This window comes from Myodes glareolus, chromosome 25 (assembly GCF_982192425.1).
Source record: "Myodes glareolus chromosome 25, mMyoGla1.1, whole genome shotgun sequence".
Taxonomy (NCBI): domain Eukaryota; kingdom Metazoa; phylum Chordata; class Mammalia; order Rodentia; family Cricetidae; genus Myodes; species Myodes glareolus.
In genome coordinates this window covers 31,670,300-31,690,085 of record NC_142050.1, presented here as the reverse complement: position 1 = coordinate 31,690,085, position 19,786 = coordinate 31,670,300, and the positions used below count along the sequence as shown (strand labels likewise).

At 41.2% G+C, this 19,786-nt stretch overlaps 1 protein-coding gene across 2 annotated transcripts in view; it reads right to left on the bottom strand.

Annotated features, from left to right (window-relative positions):
- Positions 1 to 19,786, bottom strand: part of Exoc4 (exocyst complex component 4) — a 699,662-nt gene that overhangs the window by 131,611 nt on the left and 548,265 nt on the right. For both annotated transcript variants that reach the window (XM_087901868.1, XM_087901869.1), the window contains one exon: positions 13,985 to 14,140. In XM_087901868.1, coding sequence (XP_087757994.1) covers positions 13,985 to 14,140 — 156 coding nt within the window. The remainder of the gene's footprint in view (positions 1 to 13,984; positions 14,141 to 19,786) is intronic.

Below are 19,786 nucleotides of genomic sequence, written 5' to 3'. Positions count from 1 at the left end.
CAAGGAAGTGGCCGTCCCAGCTTACCACCAGGTGACATTATTTATATTACAGTGCAGTAAATATGGATGTCTCTGTGTGTGCATATACAGGCATACATTCATCTGCACTATATATATAAATATATACGGCAGTATCTATACATGCATCTTTTAAGTAACAATTACGGTATGTATCACCACAGTACAGAGAAATATACATCTATTACTATAATACTTTTGAGGAGTGATGAAGACGGATGGAATTCTGGGCCATTATAACAAGTACAATAAATTTAAAACAACTGAATTCCTTTTGGAGTATACCATCTGACAATAAAAGAATCACATACAAACCAGAAACAAAACGTATCTGGGATATTGCTGCACATCTGAAATTTAAGGATCATCCTTCGCAGCTCACACAAGCATCACCAGGGAGAGAGAAGATACTTTGAGCTGAATGATGAGGAAAATGCAGTATGTCAACATTTGTGGGACACAGCTAAAGCAGAACTGGAATGTACAACTGCAAATGTCCACATCAGAAAGGAAAAGCAGGACCAGTGAGGGCCGCTCTCACCCTTAGGTGCTGCCTTACAGTGCTAGACAAAGAGCAAATTAACCTGAAGTTAGCAGAAAGCAAAAGATAGAGAAATGAAACATCTAATCAGTAAAGTTAATGAAACAACAAAGAAGGTTCATTGTAAAAATTAATATAATAAAACCCTTCAATTATTCATAAGTTGATAAAATTGGAGCTTGGTGATTAACATCTACAGTGAAATCACATCCACTGCCTATATATTAAATGAGGCATTACTGGAACACAGCTGCTCTCATTACCTATGTGCTGTGTACTATGGTTGCATTCATACTACAACAGAGTAAAGCAGATGAAAATGAAACTATATGGCTCACAAAGCCAAAAATGTTCACTATCTATGCTTTTCTGTCCTAAATAGATTGATGAATAAAAGAGTGGGGGGATACATACTGCTAATATTAGAAATTAAATGGGGCCACTTCCACAGAACCTATGGTAGAGGGACACATGGGAATAGTCAGACCTGTCTCAGGTCCTTGACTTCAGTAACTCAGATCAAAGAAATGAATAAATTCCCTGAAATGTTTAATTTATAACAGGGGTTCAAAAATAATAGGATCTATCAATATACACATATGCAAGCACATTGAAGAGAGCAAAATAGTAACTAAAGGTTCTCAGCAGGGAAAAAGAACAGATGGCTTCACTATAGAATCCTATCACACATTTAAAGAGAAAATACTAGTTTTATGTAAACTCAAAGAGCACATAAAAAACAGACAAAACGCTGACAAGAAAGTGAAGCAATGAGGGCTCCTCGAAATTTCCTGTAACGTTAAATATGTACTGATCTTATGAGGCAGCCACTCTTCTTCCATGCGATTATTCAAAACAACACTGGCATATAAAGACCAAAGGATTATTTTTAAGAATTAATGAGCAAGACAGCATCAGTTTTAGTTATGAGGGAACAAGACTGCACACAACTCAAATGCCTGTTAATATAAGTATGGAAAAATACTATATCCATACAACAGAATACAACTCAACCATAAACATAAATTACTAATGAGAACAACTGTTACTACTCTAGAGGTGGGAGGGTCTGGGGGAGTGGAGCCAGTAAACGAGACAGACTAAATTCTCATGCAATAGCCTACTTTATGCAGAGCCTCAGACAGTTTATACTCTGAGGGCTAAGGAAGCTCACACGAGTAAAGTCCTCAGGAGTTCAAACTGTATACAATCACAAGGGCAAACCACACATGGCAAAAACATGTCTTTTCACAAAGGTATAATTGAATAACAGCACCAAGCAGTAATGAGCAACCTGAAGCAAACTCACTCCTACCCACTACACCTGCGAGGAGCACAAAACCACCTTCAAGAACAATTCCATGTTTGGAAGAAACTGAGCTCACAAGACTCCTGTCTTGTTTTCTTGGCGTGTTCTCACAAGCACGCAGAATTCCCCCCACATGACTCCATTCCTGGACTGTGTTCTAACAACCATGGATATGGAAAAGGCTCGAGTCAGTAAGACAAGTGAAAGAAAAGATAAAGAAGAGTGTGCTTGGTATGAGTCTACTAATATGAAATTCTACAACAGGCAAAGCGAATCTATGGTGAATGCATCAGAACTGGGAATGCCTCTAATGAGGAAGGGGGGCAAGAAATCTTTCTTGGAGTAATGGATAAATTTTCCATATTCACGGGAGTATACGTTATGTGTATGTGTGTGTGTGTGTGTGTGAGAGAGAGAGAGAGAGAGAGAGAGACAGAGACAGAGACAGAGAGACAGAGAGAGAGGGAGAGGAAAGAAAGGGGAAGCGAGAGGAAGAGAGGGTGAATTTGTCATCAAACCGCACACTAAGGTCAGCTGCATTTCACTGTAATTACAAGTATTTCATTAAGATCATACAAGAGAGGCAGTCCTGGTAGTAATGTAATAAATTGAAAATGCACACTTACAGCACAGTAAGTGTGTGAGAAAGAGGAAGAAGGGATGGCTTGTGTGATATGTTCTCACTGGGGATGAGCACAGAGAAACTACTGTACACAACTGAGCTTTTCCAGAAGAAAACGAGGCCAGGGTTGTTAAGCTTTGGGGTAAAGGTCCAGACATTAGAGTGAAGCCCCCATTGCGCTAGGGGCAGCCTCACCATCATGTGGGCTCGCTATGCAGAGGACACAAAACACAGCATCTTTTATGGAGCGAGTTTGGCAGCAAACCACCAAGTTCAAAGAGCTGCTTTCCAATTAGAGGATGAGATTTTAATCACAGGTCAAGGTAGGTAACTTAGTGATAAGTTCAAGTGCATTATTATGGGAGATGCATTATGTTAACAATCCCGACTTCTATTTGACTCATCCCCACAGAATTTCTATGCAAGGAATTCTTTAAAAGTTCTCTGTAATTAGTTTTATTTTAGGCTGCTATTTTCTTCCCCAGCGGTGCAACTTTTGTTCTTTGGCCTATATTACCAACAATATATGTAATACATTAAAGAGTCACGTTTTAAATTTCTGGTTAATTTCCAATTTTTATTTTTTGAAACAGGGTCTCACTATGTTACCCTGGCTGGCCTGGAATAGACTATGCAGATAATGCTGGCCTGGCCTTACACCTGGGGCAAACTCCTCTATATTCAAGTGCTGGGGTTACAAAGTGTGCTGCATGACCGAATTTCTGACTGCAAATGTAAAACTGCAGGGCAGGCTGTTCTGTCAGGGTCTGTGTGCTGCACCCCTGAAGGTTTCTGTGCTTCCCAGTCTTTGGATGGCATTACTTGGGTAATAAGTAATGAACAAAGACAGAAATCTGAGTTTTCAATAAGCTTTTCTTTAACAACTACTGTGTAGTCACTTTAATGTGTGTCATTCAACCAATAACGAGAGAGTGATGCTCACACGAAGGACTGGTCAGAAACACACACCTCTCTCACCAGGGGGGAATCCTGGTTTCATCTTGGAACTTGATTGTTTCAAAACCTATTATACGTAGTTTCTGATTTTTATGAATGCTTTATCAGTTCTTCTAGGGGGTTTTCGTAAAACAGTTTTCAAAAATTTTATTACCTTTTTAAGAGATTAAACATGCCCATTATCCCACCATTGTGAGATCAGCTAAGAGTTCCTATAATCTATGCTTGTAGTAAAACTCCCCAGCACAGCAGAGCTTTATCGGGTATAGCCCCATATTGCATATCAGATCTGTTGGCTTCATCTGAGTATCGGACACTTTGCGTTTTTCTATGTGTGTGTTTGTTTTTTCCTTCTTCTTTTGAGACATAGGTTTATGTGTCTCTTGTTAGCCTCAAACTTACTATGTAACCAACTTTCCAGCCTCTGCCTCCTGAGTGATGGGGTCACAAGTATGCACCACTATGCTCAGTTATTCTGTGCACTCTATCAACTTAGCTTTCTTAGCTTTCCTTAAAGCCTCCTTTAACTGCCCCCAACCCTGTTCCTCTCTGATAGGCTAGTTTAAATGAAGAAATAACACATACCTACAATCGCTAAAAAACAAAAGCAAACAAAACACACAAGCAAACAAACAAATTCTCAGGCTATATGCTATAGGCACATGTGTTTGTTGACACATGCACGGAAGGATCTTTAGAGCGGGCAGAGGAGGGCAAGATCATAGGCTCATCTCAGGCCCTACTCCATATGTCCTATATCTCTTTGTCAGGGACCAAGCAGCCGAGTAATGGATATGTCCATGGGTAGACTGACAACTTCCATGAAAACTGACACAGGTCTCAATAAGCAAAAATCAACTGTGAACAGTGTATTACATAGGGATCATACTTTAGGGCAGTGGCTCAACTTTCAATACAAGTGCATCCACGAGTTTTAAACATTCATTTCTAAGTTAAGCATCCCAAGCGTATTCTCAGTGTTTCATTCATGGATGAGGAGGAACACTAGGTGTAAGCAGGGGACTCCATCTTGTCTCTTTAGTTACAAGGATCCATATGATCGTGCAGGTTTTCTGCCAGGAGACATGATGTCACTCACTCATACAGACAGCAAGTGTTTCCCACCAAGAACAAGCTGTAAGCTTCAGAACTTTGTCAGTATAGATGTGATGCCCTGACTGTCTGCTCACACCTGTGATGCTCTGACTGTCTGCTCACACCTGTGATGCACTGACTGTCTGCTCACACCTGTGATGCTCTGACTGTCTGCTCACACCTGTGATGCCCTGACTGCTCAATGCTCACACCTGTGATGCCCTGACTGTCTGCTCACTGCTCACATCTGTGATGCCCTGACTGTCTGCTCACACCTGTGATGCACTGACTGTCTGCTCACACCTGTGATGCCCTGACTGTCTGCTCACTGCTCACATCTGTGATGCCCTGACTGTCTGCTCACACCTGTGATGCACTGACTGTCTGCTCACACCTGTGATGCACTGACTGTCTGCTCACACCTGTGATGCCCTGACTGTCTGCTCACTGCTCACATCTGTGATGCCCTGACTGTCTGCTCACACCTGTGATGCCCTGACTGTCTGCTCACACCTGTGATGCACTGACTGTCTGCTCACACCTGTGATGCCCTGACTGTCTGCTCACTGCCCACACCTGTGATGCCCTGACTGTCAGCTCACTGCCCACATCTGTGATGCCCTGACTGTCTGTCTTCTCACTGCCCACATCTGTGAAGCCCTGACTGCTCAATGCTCACACCTGTGATGCCCTGACTGTCTGCTCACTGCTCACACCTGTGATGCACTGACTGTCTGCTCACACCTGTGATGCTCTGACTGTCTGCTCACTGCTCACACCTGTGATGCCCTGACTGTCTGCTCACTGCTCACATCTGTGATGCCCTGACTGTCTGCTCACACCTGTGATGCCCTGACTGTCTGCTCACACCTGTGATGCACTGACTGTCTGCTCACACCTGTGATGCCCTGACTGTCTGCTCACACCTGTGATGCCCTGACTGTCTGCTCACTGTCCACATCTGTGAAGCCCTGACTGCTCAATGCTCACACCTGTGATGCTCTGACTGTCTGCTCACACCAGTGATGCCCTGACTGTCTGCTCACTGCCCACACCTGTGATGCCCTGACTGTCAGCTCACTGCCCACACCTGTGATGCCCTGACTGTCAGCTCACTGCCCACATCTGTGATGCCCTGACTGTCGGCTCACTGCTCACATCATTGATATCCTCCCTGACTTTACTTCTAGCCAGGTAGAAATGGAAGACTTACAGTAGGTGAGGGGAGAGGTGAGGATTTGTGAAAGAGATGGGCAGAGCTGATACCTGAGCTGAATCTAGAAAGCCGAGCTGAGTAGGCACAGGAGGGAAAGAAGACAACACTGGGTGAGGAGAGGCTATGCCAAGAAGAAAAGCTGGGGATGGTCAATAAGGAGGCCTGAAAACATGGCAGACTGGGAGTCTGGAAAAGTCTAGTAGGGAAAGAAAAATAGAGGTAAGCAGGCAAGTGGCTCTTAATCACCTAGTAGGAAAATTCAACCTGCAGTCTCATTGCTCGGCCCTTGCCTGGTTCACCTGCTCGGATTCCATCACATACATCCTACCCACCATCATGATGGCTTGAAGTGGCCTTCTCAACTTCAAGGACCAAGATGGACTACATTAGTAGGGCAAAATTTAAAATCTTTTATTAAGGTGTCAAATGAGAAAAAGAGAAGTAGTATTAAATTAACACCTAAATGGAAATTATTAAATAATCCCATGACCTGAAATTAAATAAAACACAACATATAAAACAACAAATTAATGCTTTTTAAAAAAAATTAATAAAATTATAAGTCTCAAATAATTGTCTAGGAAGACTAAAATTTTACACCCTGTATGGGAGATTTATTCTTCATTTACTATATGGGAAATTTTATTTTTTCATTTATTGCTAGTAGGAGTTTTGATATAAGAATAAAGCACCCAATTAAATCATCTTGAACACTAATATGTTTGTAGCTGAATTTCTGACTAACGACCTATCTCTTTTGCTTAATTTTGAGACTTAAGTCTGCTTCTCACCCTGACTTGCTTGAGAATGTCCCATATCTATCCATGACCTCCATCTTGTTTAATCGAGGGATGAAAAAATTTTTAGCAAAGCATTTTCTACCCTTGCACTATCTATTCAAGAGTCTGATTCATCTTCCCTTTTCTAATTGCATTTTAAAAGTCATATTAGGCATCCAGAGGTAGTGAGATAAGTGTCTGCATTCTACAGAACAACTTGAGAGATAGCTGAAGGCTTTGCCACTGCATTGCCTCTTTGCTCCTTCAGATTTATCTAGAGATTTCCAGCAGCTGCAGCTTGCTGAGGTCTTTCTATAGCTGTTGCTTACATTATATGGGGGCCCTTTTCAGTTTCCAGTGTAACTTCTCAGAAAACTGTCAATGTTCTGCTTTATTCATATAATTTCTATATCTGAATATATTTCTGGCCTTGCTAGGTTTCTGCTTCTTTCACAACCGTCTAGTCTGAGCTACGTGAAGAAAGTTACGAGGAATAAGAAAGAACTGAAAAGAAAAACAAAGTGGATTAGCTAGCAGGAGGCAGGGCCGAGGACCCGAACTCAGGCCTGTGAGCTTCCAGAGGGAAACTACTTCTCCCAGCTGGGGGAATCCCCCAGCTTTTACTGTGTGCTCCTCATTGGAAGTCGAGCTGACTTTCCCAGTCTTATGGCAGTTTCATCCACTTAACACTGACCAAGTCTATACGGTGCTGTGAGGACTGCACAGGCGGAAGACAAGGGCCAACCTGCTCCGCTTTAGCTCTGACTCTGTAAATTAAACACAGAAGGTAGAACTCCAAATGAATAGAAACTTAGAAATTATTAGGACCAACCATTGAGCACTGAAACAATATTTTCCTGTTATGTAATCATCTCGTCTTCAAATGTCCTACAACAAAAGGCCCTGACAGTGACTACAGCCGCCATCTGAGCCTGCGATGGGTGTGAGAAGGCCGTCATCTAGACGGCGCAGTTCTAATACAGAGCCACAGCCCTTCTTAGTCTTCTCTCCCACTCAGAGCCGCAGCATCATCTTCCCCAAATTTAAGCAATTAATTGTATCTATTTTTTACATTTTATCTTTTTGTATCTTCCTTCACTTCCCAACAACGATCATTTCTATTTTCCTTACTTCGAATAGACAGAGGAAACTAAGAGAAAGTGTTTTAAAGCACAGTATGGTGTTTAATGCACTGTCCTCCCAGACACATCTGGGCACATACTGTTTAAACATTTGCTAATGGAATGGAGATAATCCACCAAAATGCAATATATTAAAAAATACAATAATAAAAAATATAGTCAAAGTGCCATCATGATGCAGGTCTGTGACATTTGCAAAAAAAATAAAAAAGAAAGTTATCAGTCAAGACCATTAGGAGTCCAAAACCATACATTCTTGATCCAGTTCTATCACTTAATGACGGCTGTGTATATGACGAAGTTTCTTTCTCCCAGTTTCCTCATGTGTTGAATGGAAATGCTAACATTTAGAGACTCACAATGTACTGCGCTGAGCTCCGAGAGTCTTGCTGAAGAAAGGGAGGAGGCATTGTACCAGCCAGAAGGGTCATGATGGGTGAACCCACAGAGACAGTTGACCTGAGCTCGCTGGAGCTCCTGGGCGCTGGTCCAACAGTCAGGGAGCCTGCATGGGACTGACCCAGGCCCTCTTCATGTGTGTGACAATCCTGTGGCTTGGTCCCTTAGTAAGGCTTCTAACAGTGACAGCAGGACCTCTCCCTGGTGCTTAGCTGGCTTTCGGGATCCTGTTTCCCATGCTGGATTACCTGGCCCCACCTTGAGGAAAGGGGAGGAGCTTGTTCTTGCCTCAACTTGAAATGGCATGCTTTGTGACAGCCCATGGAAGTTCTGTCCCTTTCTGAATGGAGATGAAGGAGGAGTGGATGGGGCGAGAGTGGGGAGTAGAAGGGAAAGGGGAGGGAACAAGGAGAAAAGGAGGGAGGGGAATCTGGTTGGTATGTCAAATAAATGCAAAGGGTTATTTAATTAAAAAAACAGAGAATTACTTTTTATCATTTACCATCAGTCTGCTATAATCCACAACTAATCTGTAGCTTTCATACTTATTGTTTGACCTTCCTCACATGAATACTCAGATCCTGGTCTACCAAACAAACATAAAAGTTTTCAGAGCTGGCTCTAGAGAAACGATTCTTATTCTTTAAAATTCAGGAGCCATAAGTGAAAAGCATACCAGGTGTCTCCTTATGATCTACCCAACTCCTAGACAGCCCAGCCCTGTTTCTTTTACTTCCACCAACACTTCCGTCCTCCCGTTAATTACATCCCCTCAAAAGCAAACTCTTTTTATCAGTGGCTAGCTTTTATCACAAAAGAAATATATATAAATGTATGATGATGACAGGTGCAAAGACAATGGGCGAGAGAGCCCGCTTTTAGCTTCCTTGGGAACAAAAGGGTATTAGCTTTTTTCCTCCCCTATTAAAGCCCTAGCTTGACCTAGTTTTTTTTTTTCTCCTTCTATTCAAAGCTAAACCAGGAAATAATACATTTTATTTTTTTAGTTAAAAAACAAGAATAGAAAAAGGACTCATTTAATAACGAAGAGAGCATAGCCTTTATTCAATGCAAAGGGCACAGGATTCTATATTCATCTCTTCGCTAAATAGTCTTCTGAGCTTTAAAAACTAATTATAGGAGAAGAGTAACTTTCCAGTCTTTTCGGCTCATGCAGTGCTATCTGGTACTTTAATATGATAAGTCGGGCCCTCTGTAAACTCTGCTACACTGGAGTATCAGTGAAGGGTCTCTCTCCTACTTACTTGGTTTCAATTTCTAATCTAGATATAGGATGTGACAGGTTAAAAGCAAGAACCAATCACATCTAAAGAAACAGAAATGAAAACTCTCTCTCTCTCTCTCTCTCTCTCTGCATTTTCACTGTGTAGTCCTAGCTATCCTGGAACTCACTTTGTAGACCAAGATGGTCTTGAACTCACAGAGATCTACCTGCCTCTGCCTCCTGAGTGCTGCAATTAAAAGTTGTCAGTACTGCCCACCGAAAATTTATTCTCTTATGATGCTTTTCAAACCATATTCACATGCAAAAACATGAACAAATATCTCAGGCATAAATCAGCAAAATAAACCAGACATTATACCCGAATTTATGAAAAAACGTGACGACAAGCAAAACTAAACTATGATGGTAGAGCTGGAATGGGGCTTACTTTGAGGGTAGATCTTTGGAGGATACTAGGAGGATTTGATATTTTGATCTAGTTATATGGGCATATTTCACTGAGACCAAAAATGAGGAAATATTTATACCATTGGCTTTTCCTTTGAGTTTAATATGATGAGTAGTTTGATCAAGAGTGAAGAAAGCTGGATCCTTAATTCTAGCTCTTTGAAATCCAAGGCAGAGTCAGAGAGAAGCTGCATTCCTGCCTCAGCATCTCTTCTGGAACAGAACTGTTTCCTTTCCCACTGAGCTACTGAAGATAACTAATGCAGCTGATTAACAATCTTTTGCAAGCATATATTACAATGGAGTTCTTATATGAAAATAAATTGAGGAACAATAAGACACACGATCATTTGAAATATGGGTACAAAGGAAATTATCACCCAGAAATTGCTTGTAATTCAACTACTGAGGTTAATATATACAGTTAAACGAACAGTGTTAGAAGAAGGGGTAGGAATGTGCTTATTCAGACCACTTGAGAATACAGTAAAATGATGATTTGACAGTAATTCTGTGAAAGCATAGCACCTTAGGGCTTGCTTTCTGTACTAAGGTCAGTTGGTTATATCTACTTGAGTGCTAATCAATCATTGAATCATTCATTATCTCTTGCGCTGGTAGATATGAGAATATTTTACTATTAAAGTCATATGAACATAATATCAGTTGAGGAAAGTTTGGGTTACATAAAAGTAAGATTAAAAATTAAGGTTTTTTTTTTTTTAAGATGCTGGGGACCCACTACACCAAAGTTTCCAAGTTTCCTCTGTGACTTTTGTATAAGCAATTGTTCTTACAAGATGCTCCATCCATACGATAAACAATAAACTGTGCTCATTTACTATAGACAGTCTCTTCTGTGAAAGACTGAGTGAGTGAGTAGAAAGGCAATCTGTCAAGTTGGAGAAGACCATAACAAAGGAGTAACAACCTGGTATACAGATCACTCCTCCAAATCACTAGGAAAACCCTTTACTCAAAACATAATTAAAATTAAGCAACAGTTCTGAAACTCACAAAAAATTATGAAGACCAATAAATATATAAAAATACAGATAATGGCCCAGCATCATCCATGAGAGAAATGCACACTAAACGACATCAAATTAGCTAATACTCACATCAGAATGGCTGTTATCAACAGACGGAAGATACCCAGTCCTGATGACACACAGGCCAATGGGAACTCTGATAGACCACTGTGAGGATGCAAACTTTTAGGCCTATTCTGCTTCTGATTTTTTTTAAAGAAATTTATTTTATGTTGCATGTGTGGATCTCTGTGAGGGGGTAGATATTGTGTGAGTATGGGTGTCTGAAGAGGCCAGAAAAAGGTGTCAGATCCTCTGGAACTGGGGTTAAAGGTAGTTGCTGGGGATAAAACTTGGATCCTCTGTAAGAGCAGTTTGTGTTCTGAATGGCTGAGTCATATTTCAGGCTCCTTAGGAATACTACAAAAATTGATATTGTGGACCCTTAAACCTTGCACACACTATTACCCAGCAATTCAAGTCCTAACATATGTCCAATAGACATGCATACACATCTCACTCCACCTAACTGTTGGGGAACATTACTTTAACTATGTAAAGATATGTTACATTTGTTTAATTATGTAAAGATGTGCTGCTGTTTTACCTTGCCTGCCTATGGCACTTGACTGGTCTAATAAAAAGCTGAACGACCAATAGCTAGGCAGTAGAGGGATAGGCGGGACTGGCAGGCAGAGAGCATAAGAAGGAGGAGGACTCTAGGTTTGGGCAGAGAGAGAGGGAGAAAGGGAGATGTCCAGGGCTGTGAAGGGCCGCATCCACATGCTCCATTACAAGATGGCGCTGGCATCCGGTTTCACCGCCAGGTGAACGCACATGTGCTTGGTAACTTTCCACTGCTGTCCCCGCCTACTCCCGAGGCTTCACCTGGGCTAACGGGCAGCGGGCCAATCCAAGGGTGACACGTCCAAAGCAAGGACTGTTTCCTATATAAAGGAGGGGTTCCCTCATTTAGGGGTCCCCGGCCATGTTAGCTGATGCTCTCTCTCTCTCAGGACGCATTAAAGCTTTTCTGCAGAAGAATCCTAGTGTCCCGCATGGTTCTTGCTGGCGAGACGATAGCGTGGGACACAGGGCCAGTCAGCCAGCCAGGCAGTCACCAGCCAGACATGATAGAAGCAGGAAAGTAGGACATATAGAAGGAAAGAGGTAAAAAGCCCTGAGGCAAAACATAGATGAAGACAAACAGGTTAAATTAAGTTACAAGAGCTGGTAGGACAAACATAAGATAAGGCCAAGCACTTATAACTAATAAGTCTCTGTGTCTTTACTGGGGGAATGGTTGACAGCCAAAAGAAAGCTTGCTAAATTTAACATCCTACAACTTTTCAATTGTAACTATGTATAAGCTAGCATCAGGAAAATTTTATCTACTGTCAATGAAAATAGCTATATAGGTATGGAGAGTTAACTGTATGAACAGCAAAGACACTGTCTGTATCATGAACAGCAAAGACACTGTCTGTATCAATTACTTTCTGTTGCTGTGGTAAAATACCATGACCAAAAGCAACTCATGGACAGAAGAGTTTATTTTGGTTATGGTTGTTTTGTTGGGACCTCTAGCTCACTCCTGTAGAGTCTGGGAAGCCCCATCTCTCTCTCTCTAAACCCTGCCCTCTCAGAGAATCTCCAACTAAAAAAAGGTGCCCTAAGCCCAGTTCTGCATTCTTGGCGGCTGTGGCAGCTCCTCCCCTGAAGTCGCCAGAAGCCCAAGCCCAGGCCTAAAGCACTCAGCTTTTGAGGACACTTGGGCACAAACCCAGCTTGTGGTGGATGCACCATCACCCCTTGCCTATAGGCTGCATAAGCTCCCTACTTTAGTTTGGCTGTGTGACTTCTGCTTTGATCTCTGGGGTTGAAGAACTCACCCAGGAGTTGCTTTGCTCAAATAAACCCGTTCTTTTACTTTTTCACTTCAGCTTGGTCTGGCTTCCTGCATAGGTAGAGAAACCTGTTATTGCGATACAGAAAATCTATTAATGCTTCCAGAGGAAGACTTCATAATGGCAGGAGAAGCATGGCAGCAGAGGGCAGTTATAGGCAGCTTAGAGATCACATCTTCAACCGCAAACACCAAGCAGAGAGAATGAACTGCCTGCTCCTAGGCTGTACTTCCAAGTCCCAAACGATGTCACTAACTGGGGACCAAGTATTCAAATACCTAGTATATGGGGGACATTGTCATTCAAGCCACATTGTCTACAGTTTCCATCTACATTCTGACAGAGATGAGCTATTGTTTCATCAGAAACTGAAAATAAGATCATGGTCATTACTTTTAAAATTTACTTTTGGTCTTTGCTGCCTCTTCCTTTTTTTGTTCTTTTGTGACTCTGAGTCTCATATGTCCAGGTCAGCTTGGAAATCTCTGTGTGGTGAAAGGTAAGCGGACTCCTGACCTTCCTGCCTCCATCTCCTGAGTGCTGGGATTCCAGATAAGCCTTACTTTCCCAGATCTTGGTCTTTGCTTTTTAAAAGTGTTTTTATTTTATTGTACCATCTAATTTTTCACTTAGATATACAGGAGATAAGAAGAAGGAAGCTAAGTTTAATATGCTAAAGCACTGTTGCCATCATTTATCCACTGTGCACAGTTCAATGATGACGTACGTGAGAACAGTTTACTTTGCAAGGCAGACGTAGGAAAATGTCCAGCTTCATCAGATTCCATGGGTTAAGTCAATAAATTGTACAAAGACAAATGCTGAGTGATAAAGTTAAAGAAGAGACCTTACTTTTGTCAAAAGAAATGGAAATAGCAGGAACAATACAGTATGTGTGAATGAACATGGGAATTATAGAACATGCCTGCAGTGTTCGACATACTCTGAGCTGAACTTTATCTGACCATCAGTTTGTCAAGGGACAGAGTCAGGAGAGCTTTGCAGAATGAATGAATGAACAAATGACTGTCTCGTACCTGTACATAAGCTGAGGCGTGCTAGCCCAACTTGGGAATGCTTTGGTTGGGTTCACAACTTCTCCTTGCTGACATTTGAGCCCAAGGTACATTTGCATGAGAAAGGAAAACACATTTTTCAAGTTCAAGCAACTGATGCTTGATCTTTAGAATCAGCACCATTTCATCTGAGAAAGGATTTGCTAAACGCATGGGGTTTTCCTCCCTCTATCTAACACAGCTTAGACAGTACATTTACCTTATGAAGTCTTCTTCTTCTTCCCTCTTGGGTCTCAACTGTTTGGGTTGAGCCATGTTAGTCCAGTTGGGCAGTGACTTCAGGAGCCGGCTGATGTCGTCGTCTTTTGCCCAAGATGCACTGATAACAAGTTTCTCTTCTGACTGGACAATGCCCCTGAAAATGGCCAGAAAGAAATGGACACTTTAGCACCATATACCGTGAGTGTCTTCTTCTGCTTTGCTGTAGAAAAAGATGGTATGGCCACCTCTTCTTAATGTGGAGAAAGTAGCAACATCTATTCACGGGTCACACTGCTGGGAAATGACACCCCCAGGCTTCATCTCCAGTTTCCAATTTGTTGAATAATCATAAGCTGATAATATTGATTGACCATCTTATAATTGTTTATATCTTATGTTGAACACAAATGTATCAAAAGTTTGGGCTGGACCTTTCAAGAAATTTTCAGAAAATAAAAAGTAGGACAATCATATTTTTAAAATGCTATTTAAATGACAAAACAGTAGTATCTGCAAGGTGACATAAGTGTTACAATAGACTGTTCTCTGACTTTTTTGGTTTATGCTATCAATTAGTTCTATGTGAAGGTAGCTTTTGAATGATGGACAAACATCGCTCTAGTCAAAGCAAACCTACTATCACAAAGAAAGCCTGTGCCCCAAATGTCAGGCAGGGAAAACCTTTGATTATAGCTAATTCTACTGGGCTTTGGCTACTGACCTAGAGTTGACAGGCTTCTAGTCCTTTAATAGGGCCCATGGGCTCACTATTAATGCTGCCCTTCCCAGAACATTCCTGAAAAGTCACCTTAAATGTTCAATTTCAACTTAATTAAAAAGACTCTCTTTCTACTCAACATTTCTGCTATCATAGCTGATTTTAAGGGTCTAAAAATTCTCATCAGCGGTCCTTCCTGACAGAAGTGACATTTACTTATGGAATGTTCATGAACTGGACATTCTTCTGATGATGATTAAGTCTCCAATCTCTGGAGTCTTCTCTCATCACTGGCAAGGATATCTTTCAGTGCTAAGAATCACATTGAGATACAGCACACATCTTCAGATAAATATAAATGGTGCATATGTACCTAAAGGAAAAGTGCCTTGACCCAACAGACAATTCACTATGCATAGACAAGAAAAGTTGAGGCTCACAAACCATGACTCTTTGCAGCCTGACCCTTGGTTTCCTATTGCAACAATACTGCCATGGTTCTTTTTAAGTAAGATAGCCTAGGAGAACTATGGGTGATGACTGGGATTTTTCTAGCTCACCTCACACAGAGGCTTTCAGATAGAAACTGTGGTCAGAGATATAAACTTATGACAGCATCATACAACATGACACCACCTCAGATTTATAGCATCCCATTGCAGGCAAGCCCTGAATATTCTTTGGTAATATGAAAATGTGTCTCCGATCTGCTTTCTCTTCATATTTAACTTAGTGGCCATTTAAAACATTTGTCTTATAGATCCTCACTGCTCACCTCTATATCCTTTATATCTGAGATTGGGGAGCACACATTACACACTTGAGTTTCTGTCTTCGGAAGTATATTCAGATATATTTTATCTTCCTTCGTTTCTAGTTAGCCCTCTACGTAGGCTCTTGGGAATCCCAGGCCATTCTTGCTCTTCCTATATTTCATGTCTCTCCACGACACAATTCCCTACTCTGTTAGTTTTCTAAATAATGCATACACGATTTTCTTTCTGACCCAGAATCCCTCTCTTTTAAAGTTCTTCTCTCTCTTTAAAAGCTTTCCATTGAATGATTGGCCAGAGCACCCTGGCTGCACTCAGGGACGAGCCCAGCCCTTGTATAGCTTCTGCACAGATTAGATCTCCGCCTTTGTGTGTTGCAGGAAGTACCATCGTTTCCTTTTCTGCCTCTACCTGTGGTCTGATTCCAGTGTGGTCCTCTCCGCATCCGTCTTCACTTGTCCCTGTGGCTTTTAATTCCTTTTCCGTTCAGGAAATGTGGAGACTTAGTTTCTTTTTGAGTTTGATTACCACTTAGAAATACTTCTAAAGCTAAAGATTTTTAACACTTTTGTATATATTAAGAGGAAAGGGGCTTCCTAAATCTATTCTCTTCACATTTTTGACAGGTAGGTAAAATTTAGTCTTAAGCCAACATTATCCATATTTGATTTTGTGGCCATTTAAAATATCTATCTTGTAGATTTCTCAAACCAGCATTCCCATGTTGACCTACCCTCTTGTCATGTCTTAAATCTTGAGGTTCTTTGACTGTTCTGAAGTTTCTAATGTTTTATTTTCCTTTTCTCTTCTACAACTGCCTATTCTTTCTACATCATTCCTTCCTGGTTCTATTCGTGCGACCAGAACCTACTAGGAAGCCAAAGTGATACTTCCTGTCCTGTGCCCACTCCTTACTTGCTGAGTCATTCAGGCCAATGCATTCCTCACTTGGGCAAGCTTGTCTTCTACACAGACTGAATCACTACACAGGTGATTCCTCCATCATTTCTCACTCTGGCTCCTACATTTGAAAGGTTAACTAGAGCATTCTTAGTTGACAGTTTTCTTTGTTTCAAAGCAAACGAATTAAAAGGAATTCAGTAATTTCCATTTCTCTCTTCTCGTTAGACACCTGGCACCCCCTATTCTAGCCATCCTGTAATCCAATCAAGAATATAGTCTTCTTAATCATCAACAGTGACCACATCCTGTTAATTTCATGTCTTTAATATCTTATGAATAGTCATTTCCTGTCTAGATTCATTGCCATTAACTGGCATTTAAGCCCTAATCATTTCTCATGTGAACTTGGCAATGACTCAGTAACTTGGCATCTTGCCTGGAGTTATGAGATCATTAGTTGTGCTTACCATGGCAGAAGGGTCATCTCTGTAAATCAAAATACAATGCTAGTCCCCTCTTCAGAACCAGACAGCAGTGTGTGAACATCTACCTGCTATGTGCTACCTCCTTTGTCCCTGCTCACTACCCCAGGCCACTCCCCTACACAGGCTGGCATGTTGGTTATACATTCCATCCAGAAGGATAGTTCCAAAGTGGGAGGTACTGTCTCCTCTTCTTTATGCTGTCATATTCTGTTTGCATGTCTTCACTCATTAAAGGTTACTTTGGTTCTATCCTTGCTATTACTATGTGCATCTTTTTGGGTCCTGCTGTCCTTAAGGTAGAGATTTTGGTCTTGACTGTGCACTAGAATCACTTAGGGGAGCTCTTAAAACAACAACAACACATGAAACAAACAAAAAACCAGGATGCCCAGGGCATATCTAAGACTAAACAATTCAGAACCTGGCGGGAGGGGGGCAGCATGTGGGGGATGGGATCTTTAAATTTCTCATGCCGGGGCTATCAATATCTCTCTTCTCACTGCTGCTTTTTTTTAAACAAACAAACAAACAAACAAACAAACTAGGATCACAAACTGAGTGAGTGTTTTTGAGGGCAGTTAACTGCTTGTCAGTTTTCTTAGTGCCTAGCACAACATGTATAAAAGTATAAACACTGAACAGGAGATAAAGAACACTTCTTGCACTAGTCTAGGTAATTCATTAATCCTAGGGCGTTTTAGTGGGCTTCTTTTCCCCGTACTTAACTCAGACCAGTCACTAAGTCAGTGCTTTCGGCCAAAGCACAGATCTACCCTACGCCTCTCTAAATCACTAGGATCAGAAGCCGTGAAAAATGAACATATGTGTCTCCTCTAAAAACTCAACAGAAGCAAAGTCCTCACACAGAAAACAAATGAACCAAGGAGTAATTGGTGACAAGCCTTGCCCTGCACTCCACCTCCTTCTAGGTGGTCTATTATGTGGAAAGCTTCTTCAAAACCTTGCTTCTCTGTGAGTTTGTTGACCACGACATATAAGGGTTTCTCTCCTTGGAAAAGACACAAAGCAAAAACCTTTGCTTTTGTATGGATCGCCTACCTCTCAGTATTTCATTCTGTACAAAGAAGTTGGCCTGTGGATTCCACCTGCTCACCAGTTGTCTTTTTATGTCCTAGAGGTCATTTAAAGGTTGTCACTTTTAATGGTTTCCAGAATTAAAGAATAATATTTTGTAATGTGAGTAAATTATTTGCAAAGTAAATTTCAATGTCATACCTACAAGGAACTTTGGCTGAGTAGTTTAGTTCCCTTTAGAGACCCATTATAGGTGAAATGCTACTTTGCAGAGTTAGAAGCACAAGCCAAATTCACTTTTCCAATTTTTAAATCCTGAGCCTGTCCAAGTAAAGTGATTGTATCCACACCTGTAAGAGGGCATTACACATTTTGGATAGTTGTTGCTACAATTTTTTATTTTAGTACTTCATGGAACAAAAGAAACAATATCTAAGATATTTATTGTGTTAAAGGTACCCAGATTATTTACTTAAAAACACTGCTTTTAAAAGTTCAATAATATATTACTACCTGGTATCACTTTGTTAAGGAATAGTAATCTTAATTAATCCAATTGCTAATATATACTGCTCTCAAAAGACAATATATTAATTCATATTGGAATGAAGATAAAGTCAAAAAAGCAATTCTGAATACCAAACCTGAAATACTGACATCTTGTAGGAAATAATTACCCTAAAGGAAATTTTTCATTTAAATGGCATCTGTCTTTATTAATTTTTCATTTAGTAACGAAGCAAATCAGGTGGGCTATAAAATTCCAGGACATACCTAAACAGCTTTAAAAAAGGACCCCAGCATTCCCAACAAGTATTCTGTTAAGGGGAATGGGGTTGATCATTCCAACCAGAACCATAATCTACCAATTAATTCACAGTTGGACGGGCAATGGACAGAGCCATCTGTATGACTATTTGTGCCCTTCCCAGGGGAGAGGAAAATAGGTGTGCCTCTTCAGACAGGTGATGGGGTGCCATGAGAAGAGTCTCCCCTCCAGACATGGCTGAGTGGATTTCATCAGAAAACATCTGCTGATGTCATCTGGCTCAGACGCACGTTTCTTGCTCACCGAAACAATTAGGAAGTGCAAGTGTGCACGGTCCCTAGACACAGCTGTGGTGCTGGGGCTTTCATTAGGTAAACAACCAGGGGCAGGTGGGGCTAATTGGATTCAACTGTTTTGTGACAGCCAGGGCATGATGCTTACTTTCCCAGACTGAATCTTCCAGACATTTCAAAAGCTAAAAGCCAAGTTAGACAAATGAACCAAGGACAAGGTTAGCTCAAATGAAGCTGCCGTGTTAGTCCAGTTTATAGACTAGCAATGTTGAGCATGCATCAAGCCAAACACCCCTCAACTAAATGATAAAGATAGTTAGGGATGCAGGAAGAGTTAGCATCATGCTGCAGAAGAAAACCAAAGAAAATTAACGGTTCTAAAATACTGGTTACTGATAGATTCTGTGAGAGTGGGAGTCACTGTTGTCTGTTGTGTATCTACTATTGAGCTCCAAGTCCACGGTAACACAGGCCTGGTTAAACTCAGTGGATCACCAAACAAAACAGACAGACATGAATGTGAGCAAGAAAGTTTTGGGGTGGGGGAGTGGATAGGGATGGAAGAGGGTAGGAGACTAAGTTATCAGCATGCACTATATATGTGCAAGAAAGTGGCAAGAAAAATACAACTAACTGAAAGAAGAGAAGGAGGAAACTGTAAAGAGGGAGAAGAAAAGGAGACCGGGAGGAGGAAGATAATATGGTGACAGCAGTCATCGTAATAAGGCTGGACATAGTCCTTAAGACGAGGTAGAAATATCAGTAGGTCTCCAGGCTCGTCCCAGAGCTGAGGGTGGTAGGTGTCTTAGCTAAAGTTACTACTG